This window comes from Tripterygium wilfordii, chromosome 19 (assembly GCF_013401445.1).
Source record: "Tripterygium wilfordii isolate XIE 37 chromosome 19, ASM1340144v1, whole genome shotgun sequence".
In the NCBI taxonomy this organism is placed as follows: Eukaryota; Viridiplantae; Streptophyta; class Magnoliopsida; order Celastrales; family Celastraceae; genus Tripterygium; species Tripterygium wilfordii.
Genome location: NC_052250.1, coordinates 2632653 through 2656462, shown reverse-complemented (window position 1 = coordinate 2656462; position 23810 = coordinate 2632653). Strand labels below are relative to the sequence as shown.

Sequence of the window (23810 nt, the reverse complement as noted above, 5' to 3'; positions counted from 1 at the left end):
TGCTTTATCTTACTCAAGAAAAAGCCTGCTTTAGCTTACTCAAGAAAATATAGTTAGTTATGCTTCAGTTACAAACTAATATTGCAAGAACAGTTACTGCATAGCTATTTAAAATTCTGTTTGCAAACCACCATGCTAACATTCCACTGGATACAGTCAGAAAATTGAAAATTTTGACCATTCAATAGAGGCACTATCAGAGTTTTCTCCCAGGCAGAAGTTTACATGAATACAAGATTATACTATTTAAGACACACCAACAAAACCATAATTTGCTCTCTTGGAAACGAATCGATTCATATTAAAATCTTCAAAAAGAAAAGAAAAGAAAAATATAAGAAGATGAAAGGAAACAAGTAATACCCGCTAATTCATACCATCCACAATAAACAAAAACTATGGCCAACTCACACAATTTTATCTGTAGCATCCACGTTTGGGATTTCTCAGCAATATCTGAACAGGGAAATCCTCTGAATCAATTCAAGAATCAATTGAAACAAATCATTACTCCTTTGATATCAAGTAAATTAGATGCCAAAAAGTCATTTGAGCTGGAAAAAGCTACCATCATCTAATGGCACACATGGTACCCAATTTATCGTAAAGAATGTTGTGGAAAGAGCTACCTACAATTCTAGAGTAGCAGAAATCAGCATCACTAAATTCGTACGCTTGTCTTGTATTTCCCGTTAGACCGGTTATCAAATTGTTCTTTATGACCATAGCTTGCTGCCCTTTCTGCAAGTTCTTGAGAGAGCTAATTGCAGATCCAGGAGCAGCACCCTGATACTTTCTCTCTTTGAAGCCCAAGGTGATGTTTACTATGGCTAAAGAAGTTCTATAACCTTGATTCAAGGAGTTGGTGTTTAAGTAGAGAAGAAATTTCTTGAAAGATTTCGTTGATTGAGCATGTGAAGATGGCATCTTCACATAGACAATGTCATTAAAATGAATCACTTGATCTATAATCTCTGAATTCCCATTGTTTTCCATCAACATAGAGTTACTGTAGTAAAAGTTCTGATTAAAATGGGTAGTTATGTTTCCCCAGGAAGACTTGACCCATCCACTCGAAGAGATGGACCTATGTGCTTTTGTTGAGAATTTTTTACCTAAACCCTGAGAACCAGACTCCAAAGAAACAGCAAGAGGCATGCTTTCATGTTTCAAAAGCTCCCCTTCAGTTTTCATGCTCTTATGGTCCAACCAAAGGTGCAAATTCCCATCTATGTACCATACATTCAGAGCATTTGTGACACTAAAACTAATTTTGTGTTCCTTTCCATCTAACATTGTCCCTAAAAATGGTGTAATCTCAATGTGATACGAAGGGAGATCAAATGATCCTATACCAGTTATGGGTCTCCATAAGAGAGGATCAATTCCTCCAGTATATATGACAGTAAACGGCCAAATGGCACCAACCACCTCACCATCTAAATAAACCACAACCTCCCTAAAAGGTCCATTTCCAGGAATATCGGCCAGATTGTTGACATCACTGTATTCCTTGGGAAGATTGCCATACCAAAATTCATCCTTTTCGTGAAAAGAAACATAAACCTCCAACACGGCCCTATACACGTTTTGCGGAATCTTGAATTCTTTCGACTTCTTGTTACTTTCATTGTCAATTTCAAACCATAATCCATTGTTCAGTGGTAGATTTCGTGAAATGGGTATGATCAAATCAGCCTTCGAACCATCGGTAAATTCAGAATGATCCACATTGTGCACATGATTGCTATTTGAATTATCTTCGGCAGGATAAAAATAAATTGTTATATTTACATGATACACCCCAGTATAAGTACTATCAACAACATTTCCCAGATTAACCGCAAGAGTCTGCATCTCATTCTTAACAAGCAATGAAGAATACCTCGTAATGTCCTTCTTCACACTCCAAACAGTTCCAGCCATCGTTGGCTCAGCTGTGCAACCCCTGAGAAGCTCAACCCCCCCAAGCCAAACACCAAATATTCGATCAAATTGCCTGCCCTTGCAAGTAGCAATCCATTCAAGCACAATCTTGGAGAAATGTTGAGATGTGCAGTAAGAGGGAGGGTTATACTCAACAAGAACAGGTGGTTTCTGGTAGGTGTAGCCAAAGTCATGTTGGAGAACTAGATGTTTGCATGGTTTGGTCTTGGGAAGCTTGATGGGTTTAGTCACTTCAAAGAAAACCTTTGGAAGGGTGTCGTGGAGATGGGTGTGACTGCTTATGGGTGATTGGGAAATCAGGCTTGATTTGAGGAGGCTGTTGATTTTGCGGAGGTTTGCTTTGGAGGAAAAAGGGTAGATGAACAGGAGGAGAAGGAGAGGCAAATGAAAGGAAGCCATTGCTCTTTGTTGGGTCTGTACTGGCCACTTTGTTTTGGTGCTGGCTGTGTGTTAAAAACAATGATGACAGCTTCGTAGTTATCAGAACTCACGAAATTCAGCATTTAGCTAGTCTGCCTTGCATGTTCCGCAAGTTTTTATTCCTTACAAGAAGTAAGAAAGAATTCAAATGAAGATCGAAGCTGGCACAAGTAGTCCCCATTAAAGATACCAAATGATGGGTGTTGTCGTTTCAAATTCAGAATTCCATTGATATTGGTTGGAAGGAATTCAAGATTCTGCAAAATTCATATATAGCAGTGTTGGGAGGTTTATGTTTCTTTTCCTTAGAATGATGAGTTACAGTAAGAGAATCATCTCAATGACAACCGTCTGATATGCCAGGAAATGGACCTTTGAGGGAAGTTTTTATCCGTTTAGATGGTTTAATGGTTGCTGCTATTTGTTCTTTTACTGTGATATAATGGAGGGGTTAGTCTCCTCTCTTATGGAGACCCGACACTGGCAGGGGATACTCTTAGGAACACTTTTACACATAAAGACACATAAGCTTGGTTTTAAGTGTGAAGTTGCAACAACATGAGAAATGAAACTTTGCTCCAAGATAAATGAAACTGAAGGAAAGCTTTTGGAGCACAATATCATGCATTTTGTTATTTCTATAGCATCAGAATTTTAGGGTTTTGAAGGGAAAAAAAAAATTATTGACAAATGTGAAGAGGCTCGTCACCTCAAGTAGATGCGTGGAGTCTTCCCATGGAAATAGGTACCTATTACGACCTGGTCTTTCCTAGAAAAAGTAGACTCTTACGGGTATTTGGTTGGTGTTTTGAGGGGGGAATGAGGTTGAGATGAGGGTGAGATTAGTGTATTCTCTTTGTTTGGTTGAGTTTTGGATGGTGGAATCTCAAACTCATTCCACCGTCTATTCTCCACAAGGGAGAATGAATTTTGATGTGTAAAAGACTCTTTTACACTTGTTATAAAATATCTTTTATTTTCTAAAACGAAAAAAAGGTAATATGGTAATTGTAGTATTAATATTCTCACACTCATGCTCATTCTTTATTTTATACCAAACATGACCATGCTTGCCACCATACTCATCTCGCACTCACCTCCTCCTCATCTCATGTTCACCTCATACAATTATGAACCAAATGGTTAGTCCTGGTTAACTTTCAGGATTGGGGCTTTTGCACCAGGATTCATGCTTTGTTCTTCATTTACGATCACATAAATGGGATCCAAAAGAGTTTCAAAACCCAAATATGTTCAAATAATACCATTAACAGGAAGGATAATTATGATAAAATAAAAGCAAGGATCACAAACTTGGATTGAAAACTAGTGATGAGACAATCATAGCATTAATCTACAGCCAACAGCACGATCAAGCTATGCAAAAAAGTACTATCTCATAAAGAATTTCTGCGGAATTAGCATCACAGGCAGTAAAAGTAGTCCCTGTAGGCCTCCTCAAAACTCTTCTTCAGATATGCTGCTTATAATTCAGTATAAGCTTCAATAATTCAGTATAAGCTTCAATTATAACCACTTAAAAAGAGACAACATTACGGCAAAAAGTAACGATTATGTTGGCTCACTACTAGAAAAGGGGAGAGTCGGAGAGATGTTTGGGAAATTTAATTAGCTGATGCTTCCAGTCACCAACTAATATGACAAGGAATGACAGTTACTGCTTAGCTATAAAACTTTGCTCACCAACCTCGATGCTAAGTCGCTAACAGTTCCAATGGATATAGTCAAAATATTAGAATTTTTAACTATTTAATTGATGCACTATCTGAGTTTTCTCCTAGGCATATGTTTACAATATGAGTTTTATGGAAAAAAAATGAAAAAAAAAAGAATATAAAATTCAAGACATGAGCGAAAAACCATAATTAGATCTTTTGGAATATCAAAGTAATCCATTCCAATTAAAATATTCAAAAGGAGAAGACAAAAAATTAAAAGAGACGAAGAACAATATTGACACATTCATTGCCATCCATGATAAACTGAAACTATGGAACACTCACAATTTTATTAGTAGCATCCATGGTTGGAACTTCTCAGCAATATCTAAAACAGGGACAACACTTGATGAATCGATTGAAGGATGGCAGAATCAAATGATTGTACTCCTCATTTACTGAGTAACTTAGATGCCACAAAAAGCCATTTTGAGTGGGAAAGGCTACAATCTGCTAAGTCCAAAATTCAAACGAGACTGCATTCTTTTATTGCACATGGTACCCACTTTATCGTAAAGAACGGTGTAGTTTGAGCTGCTTACAATTCTAGAGTAGCAGAAATCATCATCATCAAATTTGTATGCTTGTTGTGTCCTTCCAATTCCACTGATTACCAAATTGTTCTTCACAACCATAACTCCCTGGCCATTCTGCAAGTTCGTGAGAGAACTAATTCCAGATGTAGGAGCACCACCCGCATGCTTTTTCTCATTGAAACCCAATGTGATGTTTGATACAGACAATGAAGTATCATTTCCTTGATCCAAGTAGTTGGTGTTTAAGTACAGATGAAATTTCTTAAACGATTTCATTGAGTGAGCATTTGAATACGGCATCTTCGAGTAGACCCAATCATTAAAATGAATCACCTGATCTATAATCTGCAAATTCCCATCATTGCCCATCACCATTGAGTTAACATAATCAAAGTTCTGACTGAAATGGGTAGTTACGTTTCCATAGGAAGACTTGACCCACCCACTCGAACAGATGAACCTGCTCACATTTGTCAAGAATGTTCCATCTAAACCGTGAAAATCGGACTCCAAAGAGACAACAGGGGGCATGCTTTTATGGCTCAAAGTCTTCCCTTCAGTTTTCATGCTCTTATGGTCCAACCAAAGGTGTAAATTTGCATCTATGTACCAGACATTCAGAGCATTTGTAACACTAAAACTGATTTCATGTGTCTTATCATCGAGCATTGTCCCTAAAAATGGTGTAATCTCGATATCGTAGGAAGGGAGATCAAATGAACCGATACCACTTATGGGTCTCCATAAGAGAGGATTGACTCCTCCAGTATAAACGACAGTAAAAGGCCAAATGGCACCAACCACCTCACCATCTAAATTCACCACCACCTCCCTGAAAGGTCCATTTCCAGGAGTACCATCCAGATGATTGGCATCAATGTATTCATTAGGAAGATTTCCATACCAAAATTCGTCATTTTGATGAAAAGAAACATAAACCTCCAACACAGCCCTATATACATTTCGCGGAATCTTGAATTCTTTCATCTTTGAATCATTCTCATTCTTAATTTCAAACCACAATCCATCATTCAGAGGCAGATTCCGCGAAATGGGTATGATCAAATCAGCCTTAGAATCATAACCATCCCCAATTTCAGAATTACCCACATTATACAAAGGATAACTATTCGATTTCTCTTCGGAAGGATAGAAGTAAACAGTTATATTCACATGGTATATTCCAGTATAAGTACTATCAACAAGATTACCAAGATAAACGGCTAGAGTTTGAATCTCATCCTTAACAAGCAATGAAGAATACCTCGTAATGTCCTTCTTCACACTCCACACAATCCCGGTCGCTATAGGCTCGGCTGTGCAACTCCTGAGAAGCTCAACCCCACCAAGCCAAACCCCAAAAATCCGATCAAATTGCCTGCCTTTGCAAGTAGCATTCCATTCAAGCACAATTTTGGAGAAATGTTGAGATGGGCAATTAGAGGGAGGGGTATAATGCGCAAGAACTGGGGGTTTCCCATAAGTGTAGCCAAAGTCATGTTGCAGAACCAGATGTTCGCAAGGTTGGGTCTTGGGAACTCTAATGGGTTTGGTCACTTCAAAGAAAGTAGTTGGAGGGGTGTCATTGAAATGTGTGTGACTGGCTGTGGTGGGCTCTTGAATCAGGCTAGATTTGAGGATGCTGTTGATCTTCTGGAGATTGGCATTGGAGGTGAATGGGCAGATGCAGAGGAACAGAAGAAGATGAGGCAAGTGAAAAGAAGCCATGACTGGTGGTTGTTGGAGTGCTGGCTACTTTGTTTCGGGACAAAAGAGTCTCCATCAAAGATATTTTTAGTCCACATTCTTGGTTAACTTTCAAGGTGATGAGTTGGTAAAAATATAGACAGCGCAACTAGGAGAGAAGACGAAAGAAAAAGAGGGGTAAAATGTAGCGCAAGTCTAGGTGACTTTAGTCCAAGTGATTTAGTTTAGTTTATCCAAGGATTATTTATATTTAAAGAACCGAAAAAAGGTTGTTATAATTTTAGCATCTAAAGATTTTGTTTTTCATAACTCATTATGTGAAAATGAGAAAGAATACTCACTCGACCAAATTTTGAAAAATTTGAAAGAGATGAGAGAGGAAGGTTTCTAAAATTTTTTTAATGATATATCACTTTTTAAATGCCACTTTGACATTTAGAAACCAAAATTTATTTATTGAATGTTACATAAGTAGGATTCTTAACCGGCATTGTTCAAAGTATAATTAACCCTTTAATTAATGGTTAGACACCTAAGATGGCAAATTTTGTGGGTTTTTTACAATAACCCGCTAATTTGGAGCCAAATTTGGAGAAGAACTCTAGAATTTGAGAGTGATAGGATGAATCATATTTAAAAACACAGAGAATTAGTTAAGGAAGTTGAACAAACCAAAGGGTCGTCCAGAATTTTACCCAAAAGAGAGAACAAGGAAAAAAAATATAGAAAAGAAAGAGGAAACACAATGGCAATGGGTCGAACAATGTGAGAATGGGCCTTAAAGAACTGATATTGGGCTTCAATGAGAAGAAGTACATGCACAATTATGCGATAAGCTCCCTGGATAACTTGCAGAATGCGAAAGCTACTATGGCTTTCAAGAACAATTTGGTACTCAATGGGGTTGGAAGTAGAAAACAAACATACAGATTCAATGATGATACATTGTGCTACGGCAGGAGTATAAGCAACTCGAATTACATCATTCGGTAAGACGAACGAACTGGGAAATCGTTACAATGATAGAATGCAGCCTCTAGCTGGCAGACGATGAACCTGTTGCTTCATTCCTTTATACAGGGGATTCATTGCTTCAAATATTTCTGCGGAGAATCCCAGAAGTGGAAACTGGAAAGCACAAATAAAATGTATCGGGTTTTGGTCTTCTAACATTTTCTGCATTGGAATGAATGCTGATATGATGCATTATATACCTCCATTCACAAAAGAAGAGTAACTCCTGATACTGAAGGATTATAATCTATAAGAAACTATATTATTTTCTTAATGAGATCTGGAACAAAAAATGTAAATGCGTACATAAAGAATATGTTTCTTTATACAAATCTCAATTCAGGAATCGGTTTAGGATGGATAATTGACCAGAATCTCCATTCAACAAGAAAACCTCCAAAGGTACATACGGAGAGGCCATTGATGATCCAAAACTATATGTGGGTTGCAATATTTTGCTACCTTTGGCACACTGAATCGTTAAAAGACGAGGTCCAGTTCTCATCTGCCAGACCTGCAAGACGTTACCAAAATAGTATGCACATGTTTAGCACTATGCTATTAGAAGCGTATTAAGCTCAAAATATATAGCGTGTGTCAAGCAGGTTCAAACACTCCTTTCTTGAGATCATATCAATATGATTGTTGAAAACCCGAAAGATATGGTAGTTATTCCCAATAGAAGTAGCTCCAAAGCAGAAAATGAGATATCAATCAAATGTTTCCTCATGCAATCACGTATGAAACAGAAAATATGGCCTTGAAAATAAATGTACCAATACGACTCCCGTTTCATAGCAATGCTTTTCATTCATCTTCAAGAACCACATAGTTGGCCAACTTACAAAAATTCAAATGGGATTATAAAAATAAAGTGCATTTGAATGGCCTATTTAACATGAGATTAGTTTAGCTATCGTTAAGTGATCCTTGTGGTGCTCTTAGGATCCTCAGGATTTTGAGACATACTTCTCCAAAACTCTCACAAAAGAATTCTCAGGTAAATATCCGCATTCTAGAATGGCTTAATTTTTTGGTGGAACATTGGGTCTTATCAAAGACTAATCATGTCATTCACTATGCTACAGTTTCAGACATAAGGGTTCATTAATTTAAGATCCTAAAAGTTCATTATACACTATGATGTTATTTTTTGCGCCGGCATGGATGGACTGCTGGGGTAGTAGTCTCATCCAGTATATGGTGAGGCTTTTTTGTAGTTTGAGCATATAGCACTTAAGTTGCAAAAGGGTAACCATATACCTGAAATGACAAGGCTCTAACCGCACACATTTAGGCATAGATGTTAGAGGACAACAGCGTGTCACATAAATACAGCAGATGTATGTCTACTTTCTAGAGACAAAATTTTTTTTTTAAGAAAACAAAAAAGGGGAATCTGTGCTTAGGAATAAAAGGTATATATACCTCTATAATCCCTTTTCTAGGTGCATGAATAGCCAAGCATAGGCAATAATCGCTCTTCAGTGGTTCATAATAATTGGAAGTTGAAGCAGCAGAACCTCGACCAACTAGCATCTCCATGAATAGACAGCAGGCATCTCGATATCCCTGAAAAAGAGGATGTAATAACTGTTAAAAAGAACAACAACAAAAGGAAACCCATTCGCAAAGAATGACCAAAATCGCATTTAGAACCCATGAATGTAGAGAAAGGGAACCTTCCATAGCCGCACAACGACAAGTGCCCGTGTGTCTAAGAGCAATATACGACCTAACGAATCGGTTATTGCAGCCAAAGTACCACTGGGGGCTAAGGTGAGCTTCTCGGCCTTTCTTGGATTATCTTTCAAGCATGTCAAAGGGGAAGCTGCCACGGATCACAGAGCCGCCACCATGTCAGCCAAAAGGACTATGAAGGCATTTGAAAGCAGTATCCAAAATAAGTCTTCATTGACAGTTTATTGATGATTTAGATCACAGTTAAAACGTCAGTAAATTGCCTTAAAACATTTTCTCAAGACCTCTTCAAGTTCCATATATCTGCTTACCACTTCGAGAGTGTTTAATTCACCATGAAATGCTTTATTTTTTAGCTTTGAAGGATAATCAACTATGTAAATTAACAAGAAAGTAAAAAATGAGGACCCCAATAGTGCAGAGAGAAAGGGTACAGAAGACAAATAAAACTATAAGAGCACAAAAGAAGCTGAACAAGATTCAAATTCAATGGGATGCACCAAACATTTGAAACGGAATTCCTCGTAGTTTTTTTTTTATATAGGTGTTCAAAGGTATATAGCCACATCAACTTCCAAGTAACAATAGAAAATCCCTTTTAAAAACATCCTGCAAAAAAATCGTTTTGATACAAATTTACAACCGGTTTGACAGGAGCCACAAATTTTAATTAATTGGATGATCAAAGGCTGCTCGAATGGACATACGTTTTCTAAATCAAATCCCATTCCTTTTTTTCTGGATGATTATGCTAACTTACTAGAAGGCCAAAAGACTCCACTGAGAGAAAATTACTTTTTGAGTTTTGAGTCTTGATCTTCAAATCCTAAATTATTTTTGGTGATTGGTCCAAAGATTTTGATGAAACAGTTTAGGCTGGACACATCAAAGAGGGTAGGCAATCAAGTATTAGAGAAATGTGATTCCATGATATGAATAAGACACCTTCAGTTTCAGAGTAGTGGATACATGGGCTAAGTTGGTTGAGGCTTGTAACTGTTTAAATGCTTTGTCAGGTTAGTGATTCCCAGTTTCCCCTTTCTGTTGAAGGGATTTTCCACATCAAAAATTTGTGTTTTCTGGTTAGATTTTTTATTATTTTAGCACAGAATATAAATGGTGATAAATCATGCAAACACAGTAAGGATTTTGATTTTCTCAAATCAGAATTGGAAGAAACATGAACATTTCCCAAAAAATGAAAGCATAATTCTCCCTTCTATCTGCTTTAAGTAGACCATGTCCCTTTAAATCTGCACACGTAACATGGTGTGCATGTGTGTTGTCTATAGATGTACGGAGACAAACGAATACAACTTAGCACAAATATTTTTTTATGCATATATACACTCCAAACATCTCAGATTGAAAACACGAAAATAACTTCTAAACAATGAGGAATAAAGCTATGTGCATACAGAAGCCTTGTGCAGTTGTGCACTGGATCGTCCTTCTCGAGTTTTGACCCTATGCATGTAATCTTTAATGCAAAGGTTTTATTAGAACAATTCTAAAAAGTAAGAATTTTTATACATAACCAGAAATTTTCATCAAGATCACAACTGCTGTAATTCAAAGAAATTGCATTTGTGGAATGGCTTTGATAAGGCTCTTATTGTTTTGAAACTGACAAGGTTTATATTGTAGAACAACATTCAACCTAATGATACACAAACAAGGTATCGTGTACCCAAAATGACATTCATAAAAGACAAGAATCAGTCAACTTCACCTTTAGCAAATGGCTGCAACTTTGCTTCCGATTTTTTTCTTGGTGGTTGTTCACTCCTCCAAATCATTTTAGAAAATGATGCTATTGTCGAAAAAGTAGCAGGCACAACCTTTGATAGAATGGCTCCCACTAGAGACCTGCTTCTATCCTCCGAAAGTCTTTTAAAATAAAATGAGCACTTAATCAATAAACTAACAAAAAGGAATAAGACAGTATAATATTGAGCAAGAACAAGAGAAAAACTTATATGGCATGATAAGATAAGCAAACAATCATATTGCAAGGTCTCACCAGACTAACCTGTATGCCGAGATAACAGCATCCTCTCCAATTGTGACTGCACAGTAATAACGTTGACTTGACTGCCCAACAATAAAAGCAGCTGAATTCAAATACCAGAATAACTTCAGAGAGTTTCCATCATTCACCGAACAAACAATCAAATACCGAAGAAAGATGAACAAAGTTATTCTAGCCAGACAATGTGACTCAGGAAATTATTTTGTAGATTGCCAAGATAAACTTCTTTGTAAAGAAATGAACAATAGTATCAAATAGACTTGACCATCGCCAGCAACCCTAAAAAAGATAATCCGCCAGTTACCAAGCAACAAAATAAAGGTTTGAAAAAGCCAATTCTACCTGAATTTCCATCAAAGGAGGAGGCGTAATGCCAGTTATTGCAGCGTCAACACATGGCCCATATTTGCTGACATTCCATAATTGATAAGGTAATCTATCATATGAATTTCCACGATCCTCTGATTCCCTACTTCTCGTTTTGTGATCCCAAAAATGAGAATGGATTTCTTGAAACCATTGCTGCAACAGACTCTACATTCAAGAAAGGGAGTGTATTAGGGCAAGTGTTAATTGTCCGGGGATCCAGTGTCACTGTGTCAGAATGTGATGTATGTCACAGAAATTGCAAAAAGTGTTGCAAAAGATGACAATTTTGCAGTATAGCAGCCTTAAGCACCGTATACCATATACCTTAATGTCAGAACCATCCAAACGAGCAATTACACCAGCAAATACAATGCAAACTTCCTCCGAGGAGGATTCTTGAGTCAAATCCCTGTTAGTTCCACGGACTCTTATCTTTAGAATCTGTCCAGGATGTATCAGCTGCAACCACAAATCTTATTCAATGATTTCCAAAAGTGACAATTTAGATCTGACCAACTCAATTTAGAAAAGGCCTAGACCCAAACAATTATCATACCAAATAAACCGCAGTTCGACAGGAAATTTCAGATAAAGAAATCAACAATTATTGAGCTATATACAGCATGTGAAGCTCTGTTGATAAAAAAAACGATGCATCTTGTCATAAGGAATGGTGTCCTTTCCAAAAAGCAAACTTCATATGGTCTTCTAGCATCCTCAAAGACCTTATTTTAACATAAAACAACATAAAAGACATAAACTTCTATTTACACCATTCTAACATGTAAGATAACAAATTACCAATCATTTCAGCACATGTTTGTTTCTCCACATTTACATCATTTATTACAGCAAGAGCAGAACAAAAAAAAACACCCCTATGAGCATTATATTTATACTTTTCATACTCCTCGGTATCAAACCAGTAAAACAAAGTGCAAAAGACCCTATTCTTACTCCATTTTCACAGAAACCATATAAGAATGACTGAAATAAAATTGGAACTTCAAATTTCATCTCCAATTCTACTTCTCGTCCAACCAGTAGGCTATAGCAAAAAACAATGCTCCCTACTTTTGAGGAAAAAAACCAATAATTCCTTTTATAACTTCCAGATATGAAATTTATTTTTGTTACTTGACCAAACTTTGAATGCATTTTGTTCTGCGCCAAGAATTCAAGAAAAAGTTTTGACCAAGCCAACAAGAAAAAAATTCCTGGAATTCTTTATTGATATGACATGCTGTTTTTCTATTCATTCCTTTTTGGATCATTCGCGGTCTTCCCAACTCTACAGATAGTGTGGGCTGTGGACAAATCAATTTTTTCATAAAAATGTGTAAAAGATGCTAGTCACACTTAAAAGCCGAGTACTAGATTTCCTAGTCATGTACCGTTAACAAAAAAACACGTTTGTTACCCAAACTTCAGTGCCTTTAGGACTAATAAAGAAGAATAAAAGAATGTAGCAACCCATAATCATTAGTAAATAGAATTATGGTACATTCATAAATAGAATTTCAAATTATGATCTTTACTCACAATTCTCAGCATATCTAAAACTCTTCACATTTTCTTATTTACTGCATATTTCACACCACAAAATAATGGATTCAACTCCACAAAGCCATAAAAAAAAAAAAAACCATAATTGCATATGCAACTCAATACACCAATTCTAATTTTGAACAGGTAATAATAATACACAATTCAGAAACTAAAACGAAAAGACTAAATCAGAGATACCTGTCCATGAATCAAATCGCCGGTAAGAGAGTAAAGTAAGAAATACCCACAAGATGTCCCAACCGCAACAACTCTAATCTCATCAAACACCAACCATTCGATCGCCGTCAAATGCTCAGCCTCAATCGGGGACAATTCGGGCCGAATCTTGAGCCAGGGACCGTCGTCCCAGCCAGCGACTAGAATTAGAGATTTGTTAGCGAGTGCGAGGGAACGGGTATCGAGTGCGCATAGGACGTTAGGGTTGTCAACGAGCCAACCCTCCTTACCAGCACCGAATTCGCTCAGCTCCTCGCTCGCGATGCATCCAAGCTCGCTCGTGTGGACCCGCTTCGACATGCTAATTGGAAAGAGAGAACAAACTTCAACGAAGAGGAAACTGTGACGAGCGTTTTATGTTCGCGGTTCAACGCACCGTTTAGATGGGGAAAAGATAAAATTACCAATACACCCTTATAAACCCAGTTTTCTCTCTGGTTCTCTTCCAACGTTAACTAGAGGAGTTCTCTCCCTGGTTTCTCTTCCAACGTAAACTAGAGGAGAAAGAAGAAGTTTCTTCCTGCTGTGAGATGCAACAGGGGAGTCTAGTATTTTGTTTTAGTGATGGAGGATCGATCTCGTATCCCATTGGAAGAGTTTAACGTTAACAAATCAAGAAGAATCGGTTCTCATTTGTGATGATAGCCATTTGCAAGTACTCCAATAAAAAATGGAATTCAGTCTCATAGGCCATCTATTCATGGACCCTTCCATTTCCAAGGAGGCATTGTTACCCCTTGGATATCGGCGACAATGTCTTTTGGTATTACTTTTGCGTGAAAGCAAGATAAAGAGAGGGTGTTATTAGGCCGTCCATGGTTATTTGATCGATGTCTCTTTGTAGTGAGAGATTTTGATTGCACGGTTCCTATACTAGAGATTAAATGTACTGAGGAGTTGTTTTGGGTGAAAATCCATAACTTGCCTAGTTGCCTTTATTCGCAATGAATTCCAAGTTTGTTACTTTGATTGGAGGTTCTATAGGCCGGGTAGATCAGGTAGATAGTATGGTTGATGGGTCTGGCTGGGGGTCATTTCTGCGGATCAGGGTTTGGGTTTTGCTCATGTCTCCTTTGTTGCGAGGCGAGCAAATTCATGTTGGTGACAAAGACATTACGGTTCTTTCAACTATGAAAAATCTCACTCGTATGTGTTTTCAATGCGGCCGAATTGTTCATGATATTTCAGGTTGTCCGTCACCCATTGATCGTCGCCTACACAAGGTTTCTTTGGTTGAACAGTATGGCCCTTGGTTGAGAGTTGATCCATCTCTTCGTTGGAGATCTTCTGTCTCACAATGGAGGCTTTTCTCTCCGGCAACCACTTCATCTGACCTTCCAGTTGTCAATAGGGGAGTTGGAAAACAAGCGGTTGACAAAGCAGTTGAGAAGTTTTCAAATACACCTGGTCTTTGGGATAGGAGAATATATTGTTGTTAATTATGGACAACAATGTCTTATACACCATCTACCTTCACCATGAAAGACATGATTATAAATAAACACAATCTCAGCATCACAACATAAACCCAGATAAGAACAATGTTAACAACCATGGTTAAACCCAGTTTCCACACAGTCATGTTCCCATGGTTAGCTGTAGGACATACGATTCCATTCCTTCACCTCTCCAACAAACTAGCTGAAAGAGGCCACAGAACAACTTTCTTACTATCCAACAAAGCAATACAACAGCTCCAACACTTCAATCGCCACCAAAATCTCATCACTTTCCCGTTTCCACCCCCTAAGTATCCCATATGTGGATGGTCTCCCCGTAGGCAGTAGGCACAGAGACTGCCTCTGAAATCCACTTTCTTTGAATGGTTTGCTCTCCATTTTCGAAGAAATTGTCAATAATACACCTCCTGCTTTTGTGTTATATGATAGTGCTCATTGGATCCCATAAGTAACCAATAAATTAGGACCAAAACAATCAATTATAATGTCTCGTTCACTGTTTCGCTGCATCAATTGCAATTGCATTAGTACCTGCTTGCAATGTTGTCATGCAGAGGCTAATGAGCGGGGCTGAATTGGCAGAGCTGCCAATTTCATACCCTTCAAGCAACATCATTCTCCACGACAAGGAGTGGAATTCTTTGACATTCATATTGCTCCCATTTGGAGAAAATATCAGAAGTTATGATAGAATTACTACTGCCATGAAAAGAAGTGATTACATTGGGAATCAATATGGTAAACCAGTTTTTTAACCAGACCGGTCTTGCTGAACCGGTTGAGGCAAAGCTGGAGGAGAAGTGGGAGGGGTAGTTATCTGGGTTTGAAGTTTGAACATAGTTCAGTTCTTTTTTGTGCATTTGGAAGCCAATACATTCTTAAACAGAACCTATTTTAAAATTGACGGGTTTGAATTAACAGGTTGGCCATTTTTGATAGCATTGAAGCCTCCAGTGGGAGGTTTCAACTTTCAACAATTGAAGAGGCGTTACCTGAGGGTGAAAGGGAGAGGAGCATGGTTTGGGGGGGATGGGTTCAACAGCCATATATTGATTTTGGCTCACAAATCAGTTAGGTGTTTTGTGAACCATTGTGGGTTTTGGTCAATGTGGGACTCTAATGAACACTAGGTTAATGGCAGGAGAGTTGAAGGTACCTGTGGAGCAGGTTGAGAGAGAACATGATGGACGATTTACCAAAGAAAGTGTGTGTAAAGCAATCAAGTATGTGATGGACAAAGATAGTGAAGTCACTGAAGTGGGTGCATTAGTACTGAAGAAGAACCATGAAATGTGGAGTGAAAAATTGGTAACACCAGGTTTAATGAGTGGCTACATTAATTTACAAGTTTGTTGAAAACATGCATGCAAGAACTTCTAAGTTAAGAACACCAAATCCACTAATGCTCCCACCAGGCCACCACAAACTATACCACTTCGTAGTATTGTTCTTGTTTGGGAATTGGGAAAATATGGTTCTAGCTAGGTGATGTTAGCTTGCGTGATCTTTCAACAAGTGTATAGAATCATGTTGTCATTATCCTAGAGATGTTGTGCGAGAGGGGAGCGCAGCAAAAAAGCCTGCCAAAATCTGTTTGTAAGGACTCAGATCATGAGTTGTGTATACTTCGAAAATCGAAAGGCCAGCTTAATGCTTCAAAGTTACATAAGTGAAGCATATATGCCACATAATTTTTATGTATTCAGAGTCATCATTTACATGCTCAGGTAGTGGTCGTTAATCGAAGCAATTAATCGCAAACGTAAAGTTGTGTATTTCATTGTAGATTCACTACCTTCCACTATTGTGCCAAGGTGTGCAAGGTTTTCTTAAGCATAACGAAGAATGTCATTATGCACCAGAATGTCTTAATAAAGGAAAAAGTGTTAGGAAAATTGTTAAAACGCTTAAAGAAGTTTGTTTTGGAGAAGAAATCTCTGATACAGAAGAAATCTTATATGAAATAGAAGAAAATTTAGTTACTCTACCTACCTGTCTGTAGAAGAACAGACTCAGATAACATTAGATGACCTTGGACTTTGTTAACAGCCCAATAATCAAAACTTCTCAAGCCCAATAATCATGATGAGGGGAGTCCGATCGATCGAGAATGGCGATTTGTAGCTTTCTTAACACCTAATTGGGCTGCCATGCATGCTTTCTCCAATGGTATGATCAATGATTGGGGATCAAATCGCACTCGCAAACTGAAGGAATCCTCCTTTGTTATCTCTCTTCAGTCCATGTTACTGCCTTTTCAATTTAACTCTTCAACTTTCAATTGGTTCACTTTAGTACTCCCAACTTTGGTGATAGAATCAATAAATTCCAACCCTAATTTAGTTTGTAGATATAAAAAGAGGACAAATTTTTAAAAATGAAATAAGTTGTCTTTACATTTGAATTTAAGGTTTTTTTAAAAAAAAAATGTGAGAATCACGAGTAGCTCAGATGACACTCATGTGTTTGGTATCTCATAGAGGTCTCGAGTTTAAACCTCCCCATCCCCTCCCCCTCTAATAAAAAAAAGTTTGTTTTTAAAAAAAAAGTGTTTGTGATTTATTGGTAGGCAACTCCTTATACAGAGCACAAGATTCCATAACTTAACAAAAATACCACTAATATATGTATTAAATCTCCTAGTTTGGTGCGAGATGTTTTTGCGGCCCGAGATTTATGCCTTCTCAGTTGTACAAAGAGTATGTTGGACTGGTGATTCCTGGGTTAAAGAAAAATGCATACAAACTCTCTTAGTTGATTAGTCAATTAGTTTAAGTGACAATTGAAATAGACAAGTCCCACTTACTTTAGCTACAAAGTTGTAGATGGGGAACAAGTGGTAGCTAGGAGACAAATACATTATTATCAAGCAATATTGTACAAAAACAAGTTAGACTTTACTCCTAATCATGCAACTAAACACATCGCCAACTAATTAATAGCTACAAAGAAAATTTTAAGTGTCACCATTCCCCTAAAAAAAATTACATTATTATATTTGAGACATGCACCATCAATTAATAAAAAGTCAAACCCACCTACATTTTCTATATTTAATCCCAATAAATGCAAAAATTATTCAATTTGCCTCTCATTTATTTTGCATTCCTTTTCTCTGAAAAAAAAATGAACGGTGAATAAAATGAGAGACAAAATAAATAGTTTTGCAAAGTATATAAGCTATTATTTTTCACAATAAGCAATTTAGTCATGAAAGCCATTTTCTTTTTGGGTCACAAAACATTACACTTAATTTAATTAGGTCCATATTGACCCACCACCTCCACCAATCAAGAAAGCATAGAGGTCCTCCATTTGCAAAACTTCCCCACCATTAACATCTTGATCATTATTCAAGCTAGACCCACCTCCCTCATCACTAGAATTATTACAAGAAACGTCATGAGGAGGAGGAGGAGGAGGAGGTGCTTGAGGATGATCTACTTTTTGGTAAGTAAAGCCAAATTGATGCATCATCTCTTGAGCTCTTCTTAGCTCTCCTTGAAGCTCCATGACTTGTCTCTCTAACTTACTTTTCTCAAGCAATGCATGTTGAAGCTTGACTTGGAGTGTGTTGTAGTCAATCTCCAAGCTTTGTGTCTTCCATCTAGCTCTCTTGTTTTGGTACCAAATTGCTACTTGTCTTGGTGGGACACCAAGTTGGGTTGATAGTTGGAGCTTGAGTTCTGGCTCTAGTTTCTTGTTTGTTGTGAAACTTCTCTCAAGGAGCCTCACTTGATCTCTTGTTAGCCTCTTTTTGGCCATGTTTTTGGTGTAATTGGGTGTGTAGTTGTGGTGCTTTTGGGTTTTGCTTTGGTTTTGAGTGAGGAAGAAATCCATGTCTGATGGAAGGAGAGTTGGAATGAGTTTTTTTGTATAACTTCTTATGTTGGCATATGTATATATATATATATAGGGTCTTAATTTGGCTTCAAAGTTCAAACCCTAAAAATAAATTAATAAAATCAAATATAAGTGAGAGAGAGAGAGAGAGAGAAAGGAGAGGCGGCTATTTTTTATTTATTCATACACAAGGTATTCACGTGAAAGTGGTCCTACTCTAACTAATATAATTAACATTATTTATTATTATCCAAAATAATTAAGTGGGAATATTTGTTATATATTTTATGAGTGGGAGAGTAGTTGCAATCATATAACCAAAATTGAGATATGTACATTTAATCTACTAATATGTATGAAATTTCATTCTATATATCTATATGTACATATGAATGTGTATAAGTGCAACGAATTTTCGTACTAGCTAGCAAAAGCAAATTAATTTTAGATGTATATATATATACACACACACACAATATGTATATATATATACCAACCACACTGGGATAACTTAGTTGGTTATCGGATTTGGCTAAAGACGTATGCCTGTAGGATTGCTTTGATTTGACCCCCAATGGGATATATTCTCGTTCGGTTTCCCGTTGGACCTCACTCAAACTTATTTATCGATAAATTATACACTCAGCCCGTTAGGCCTAAGTTTATGTAATTATGTCCTACTTGACTGTCTAAAGTAAACAAGCCCAGTGATGTCGTTGTCGTTAAAAAAAAGAGAGAGTATATATGTACGTAATATATACAAGATATTTTGGCTCTAACACGACTTGTGATATCAATTTGATTGATATTATTGTTACTGTGGAAACAGATCATATCATATCATATGATTTGGATTTTGGTTTATCTTTAATTTAGACCAAGACTTATAAATATGCAATCTAATCATGTTCCCTGTGTGTAGGTTGCGAGACATCAGAATAAGCCCCATTAATCCTTATGAATATCTTTGATGATACGCCATAGTGGGACCAAATTTATGCATGAATTTCCACGGAAACATATTAAATTAGTATTAATCAACATTAAATTAATGCTCCAACCAATCATTCTAATTAATTAATTTAATTTTGTTTTGTTGTTTGAAATTCAAACAAGTCACAATATCTAGAAAGAAGAAAAGGTCCTAATTACTATATAAAGTTAGAATGAAGAATTAGCACTCCCCCACTTTAGTCTTCTTTTTTCCAAGTCTTTTGTTCTTTTCGAAGGATGATCAAAGATGACCAGTTTAATAACTTTCTCGAATGTGACCCTAATGATCAGTTTCGGGCTCTACAAATCCTCAATAATTTTAGAGATTAAAATTTTCAATCTAACGGTTAAGTTAAATGTCACATCATCTATTTTTTATTTTTATCCAAAGAATGACACGTCGCTCATATTTGCCTTTTGATTTTATTAAAAAAAAATTGATTCGACATCATATATAAACCATTTGATGTGAATTTTAAACTTTAGAATTATTGAAAAATTGTAGAGCCTCAAATCTTGACCAACTTCCTAATGTTTATGAGTTGAATACGTATAATTATGTGATGTAACCATACTTCTTGATTTGATAGTGAATCTCTCAGACGTCAAATACGCGTTGGGCATTAGTTCAACTTACGCTGTCGTCAAGTGAAAAATTTTCTGTGTGCACATATCTGACAGCTTAGGGTTAAAAAAAAAAATGAGAGTTACTAATAGATGTTGTTTAAAAGATGAGCCCATCATCATCAGAGCCCCACAAAATGGAAGTTGATAAAAACTCCTCATTCAACAGCATTAATAGTTCACAAAATTCAACTAAACACAGCACCACTTGTGACCATTGAGATGAGACGGAAGAATTGTGCTTATGTTTCTTTTGCTTTGCCAATTATTGCCGTCACTGGATTCTAGTCATTGAGTGAACACTTTGCCTAGCTTTACCAGTTCAAAGGTTCGCCACCCCTTAATTATTCTGCAGTGGCGTACTTGAGTCTTCGAAAGTCTCGGGTGAATTTTAAAAAATGGGCCCTCTTGAAAAAAAGTTTAAATTTCTTATGTTACTTAAATATGAATCTTGTAGTATTTTGATATGCACAATTCTAATTATATTGGTCCAATCAACTTTTTTCCGTCAAATAGCTTTCAATAGACTATATAACTAACTCATTTAACATTTTTTGTGACTATCATAATATAAATAGTCTAGTGTTTTTTTAAAAATATGAGACCTTGATAATTTGGGGTCCCTGGGCGACGGCCCATCTTGCCCCACCTCATTCTGTCAGTTGAAAGGTGGAATTAAAAAAAAGACTTTAGAATGAAGAACATTATTAATTTTTCAACTTGATTTAGCAATGGAAGATTTTGACGGACACTACATCATTAATCATTTATTTATGGGAAGGGTGTGGCGGCGGCCGCCATGAAAATAATATTGCTAAGACATAGGAAGACATTATTATCAACTAGTGTTCTACATATGTATGACCTCTATAAATGGATGTATATGTTGTATGGCATATCGTTTTCAATTTTCAAAGTCTATATATGTAATAGCACTAAAAACATCTTCAAAGTCTTCAAAAATATTGATGTTATATGTGTTATGTTAATCACAAGCTATAGTGAGGTAGCATATATTGATTATAGTGTGTTTGGATGGAGGGAAGGAAGAGAAATGAAGGGAAAAATACGTTTCCCTCCCTCATGTTTGGATAGATAAAAAAAGTAAAATTTTTTGTTATTTCTCTTGTTTGGATAACCATCATAAAAGAAAAGAAAAGAAAGAAAGAAAATTTGTTTAATTTACTAATTTATCCTTATTGTCATGTTAAAATATTATGTATAAGGATAACATAGGCTTTTCATACTTAAGTCACCCTTCCCTCCCCTCCCCTCCAAATGACTCCATTTTGGGGAGGAAGTATTTGGAGAAAAATTTGATGAAATCTTCACTCCAATTCTCCTCAAATCTCTTCCTTTATTTATTTATTTATTTTGTTTGGATTGAGGGATTTGAGGGGAAAGGAAGATAATAGAAACGAGGTTTCTTCCTAATTCCCTTGTTTGGATAATTTATAAAAATAAAAAATAAAGGAATGTAGATAATTGAGAGAAGATTTCATTAAATTTTTGTTAAAATTGAAAATACTTCCTCCCAAAATGGGGTAATTTGAAGGGAAAGGAGGGGAGAGTTAGGTTATCTATAAGTTAAAAATTTATTTTACCCTTATAAATAATATTCTAACATAATAATTTCCTTTCATTTCTTTTCTTTTATGATTGCTATCCAAACAAGAGAAACAACAAAATATTTTATTTTTATCTATTCAAACACGAGAAAGGAAAAAATATTATACCTTCCATTTTCTCCGTTCTCTTCCTTTCCTCCTCCTGCCTTCTATTGCCTTCCCTCCCCTCCAAATACTACTTCCTACCCTTCCCCTACAGTTACATACTCACCGATAATTTCATAAAATTAAATATCCATAACACATATTTCTAGATACTTTTGTTCTGGTATATAATCTCCCAATCACTATCCTTCAAATATATGTACTGCGTAAATTAATGTAGAATTAGTGTTTCAAGTTAATTACAAGCAAATCGTCTAGTACGTAGGATCGAAAAATCATGAGCTTAGAATTGCATGAAACTTGCCTAAGAGACTCAAGTCGACGTAATCATTAAGATTAATTTATGCTATTAGTCCCGTCCTATTTTGATCAATTTTCATTGTCTAGGGCCTCAAATGAACGTTTTAGTATTTTTGGATATTGTCATAATTTCGTATTTTGTGTTTTCCTTTCATTTAGGATTGTAGCAGCTTACGGTTAACTTAGTAATGACATAAAGCTCGGCTAGCATACGAAATTAGTAAATATAGAAAATATTTTTAATCAGTGATTAATTGGGGAACTGTCCATATTTAGACAAAACATGACTGGTTCCTAGAAGCAGACTTTGTCTCTCTTTTTTGTTATTTTCTATAGTTTCATTTCATTTCTTAGCAAGTCAAATCTTGCAACTATATATATATATATATATATATATATATATATATATATGCATACATGAGCTATGTTTTGTTTTACACAAAGTGCATGTATTTGGTTAGTTAGTGTCTCTTAATGCCATTTTAATTAAGAAAATATATAAATTAAGCTAGTAATTAGTGGTTAATTGGCTTTTCAATCAAAGGGAGAAATTGTGTCGTTTGGAGAGGTTACATTCTTTGCCCCACACAACTACGTCATGTTCATGCATCTCTCATTTCTATCTAAATCTTCTATAAAGCGCATAGATTATATATATATATACAGAAATTCTCCTATGTGGACCAAAAGTGTGGATCAAGTTTGTGTACTTGTTTTTCAACCATAGATGTAGTGAGTCCCATAATAAATGTGTCGCCCCCACTTATGTTGTGATTGATTACAACCATTGGATTTTGGTCCACAAACTTGGTCCACACTTTTTGGTCCACATAGGAGAATTCCTGTATATATATATGAAAATTCTCGGGATCCCTCACTTTATTTAAAATGAGGAATCCATCTAACATCATTCATTATGAGTAAGTGTGGCCCCCACACATGATGGGACCGGCACGTGAATGGTGTTAGATGGATTTCGCACCTGAGAAATCTCTCTCTCTATATATATATATATAAAAAAAATTTCACATGCGCATCAACTTTACGCATTCGAAATCAAATGATTGTAACAAAACACAACAAAAATGAAAACCACATATTTATTGTGAGATCCGTTACACCTATAATTAAAAAAACAAATACGTAACGCTGACGCGCATAGTTAGTGCATAAATGTTGACCACCAGTCAAGAAGTGATCAACTTTGACACTTTGACTTTTGAATTGGATAAACATGTACTTTCTCAAATACCAAAAGATGCACTTTGAATCTTTGATTAATAAACTCGAACTTGATTCGAATACAACCCCTACTTCTTAAGGGAAATGACTCTTCTATTCCGTTATAGGCCCAGACCAGGGTAGTGGAGATTTCTTTTGTAATTGTATAGTGATTTGTATGGGCCTCTTAGTCTTAGTTTTCAAACCTAGCCCATGAATATACGAGCGCCATGTACTCTCTCTATGAAGATGAAAAACTTGAAAGATCTTACTACAAATAAATTTTACTGTAAAATGAAGTATATTGATTCAGTGTTTCCTTTAAAGAAATTTTACTGTAAAATGATTTGGGATATTGTTTGGCCAATTTCAGTTTCTTTTTCTAC

General features: G+C 36.3%; 4 protein-coding genes across 4 annotated transcripts; all 4 read right to left on the bottom strand.

The window, feature by feature from the left end:
* Positions 1 to 64: 64 nt before the first annotated feature.
* LOC119985457 (peptide-N4-(N-acetyl-beta-glucosaminyl)asparagine amidase A-like) lies at positions 65 to 2346 on the bottom strand. The gene is made up of 4 exons (XM_038829759.1): positions 587 to 2346; positions 412 to 473; positions 258 to 308; positions 65 to 135 (listed from the first exon to the last, which is right to left on the bottom strand). Exons 1-4 carry the CDS (start codon positions 2344 to 2346, stop codon positions 65 to 67), a joined length of 1944 nt encoding a protein of 647 aa, XP_038685687.1.
* Positions 2347 to 4236: 1890 nt separating this feature from the next.
* LOC119984967 (peptide-N4-(N-acetyl-beta-glucosaminyl)asparagine amidase A) lies at positions 4237 to 6417 on the bottom strand. Its single transcript, XM_038829100.1, has one exon. It carries the CDS (start codon positions 6368 to 6370, stop codon positions 4550 to 4552), a length of 1821 nt encoding a protein of 606 aa, XP_038685028.1. The 5' UTR covers positions 6371 to 6417; the 3' UTR covers positions 4237 to 4549.
* Positions 6418 to 7596: 1179 nt separating this feature from the next.
* On the bottom strand, positions 7597 to 13593 carry LOC119985075 (rab3 GTPase-activating protein non-catalytic subunit). Its single transcript, XM_038829244.1, has 8 exons — positions 13212 to 13593; positions 11790 to 11924; positions 11439 to 11630; positions 11097 to 11158; positions 10797 to 10954; positions 9046 to 9194; positions 8792 to 8935; positions 7597 to 7877 (listed from the first exon to the last, which is right to left on the bottom strand). The coding sequence occupies exons 1-8, from the start codon at positions 13548 to 13550 to the stop codon at positions 7698 to 7700; spliced, it is 1359 nt and encodes a 452-aa protein (XP_038685172.1). The 5' UTR covers positions 13551 to 13593; the 3' UTR covers positions 7597 to 7697.
* Positions 13594 to 17563: 3970 nt separating this feature from the next.
* On the bottom strand, positions 17564 to 18577 carry LOC119986094 (homeobox-leucine zipper protein ATHB-52-like). Its single transcript, XM_038830645.1, has one exon. It carries the CDS (start codon positions 18548 to 18550, stop codon positions 17969 to 17971), a length of 582 nt encoding a protein of 193 aa, XP_038686573.1. The 5' UTR covers positions 18551 to 18577; the 3' UTR covers positions 17564 to 17968.
* Positions 18578 to 23810: the final 5233 nt, after the last annotated feature.

What these genes read in the sequence shown, in the direction of transcription:
- LOC119985075 (XM_038829244.1), bottom strand. Translation starts at nt 13,550, where the DNA reads ATGTCGAAGCGGGTCCACACGAGCGAGCTTGGATGCATCGCGAGCGAG. An exon ending in GCTGTTATCTCGGCATACAG is followed by an intron (nt 10,955 to 11,096) that starts GTTAGTCTGGTG and finishes TTATTTTAAAAG; the next exon opens with ACTTTCGGAGGATAGAAGCA. An exon ending in CTAGAAAAGGGATTATAGAG is followed by an intron (nt 7,878 to 8,791) that starts GTATATATACCT and finishes AACGTCTTGCAG; the next exon opens with GTCTGGCAGATGAGAACTGG.
- LOC119985457 (XM_038829759.1), bottom strand. Translation starts at nt 2,346, where the DNA reads ATGGCTTCCTTTCATTTGCCTCTCCTTCTCCTCCTGTTCATCTACCCT. An exon ending in TACGATAAATTGGGTACCAT is followed by an intron (nt 474 to 586) that starts GTGTGCCATTAG and finishes GAATTGATTCAG; the next exon opens with AGGATTTCCCTGTTCAGATA. An exon ending in GATGCTACAGATAAAATTGT is followed by an intron (nt 309 to 411) that starts GTGAGTTGGCCA and finishes TTCTTTTTGAAG; the next exon opens with ATTTTAATATGAATCGATTC.
- LOC119986094 (XM_038830645.1), bottom strand. Translation starts at nt 18,550, where the DNA reads ATGGATTTCTTCCTCACTCAAAACCAAAGCAAAACCCAAAAGCACCAC.
- LOC119984967 (XM_038829100.1), bottom strand. Translation starts at nt 6,370, where the DNA reads ATGGCTTCTTTTCACTTGCCTCATCTTCTTCTGTTCCTCTGCATCTGC.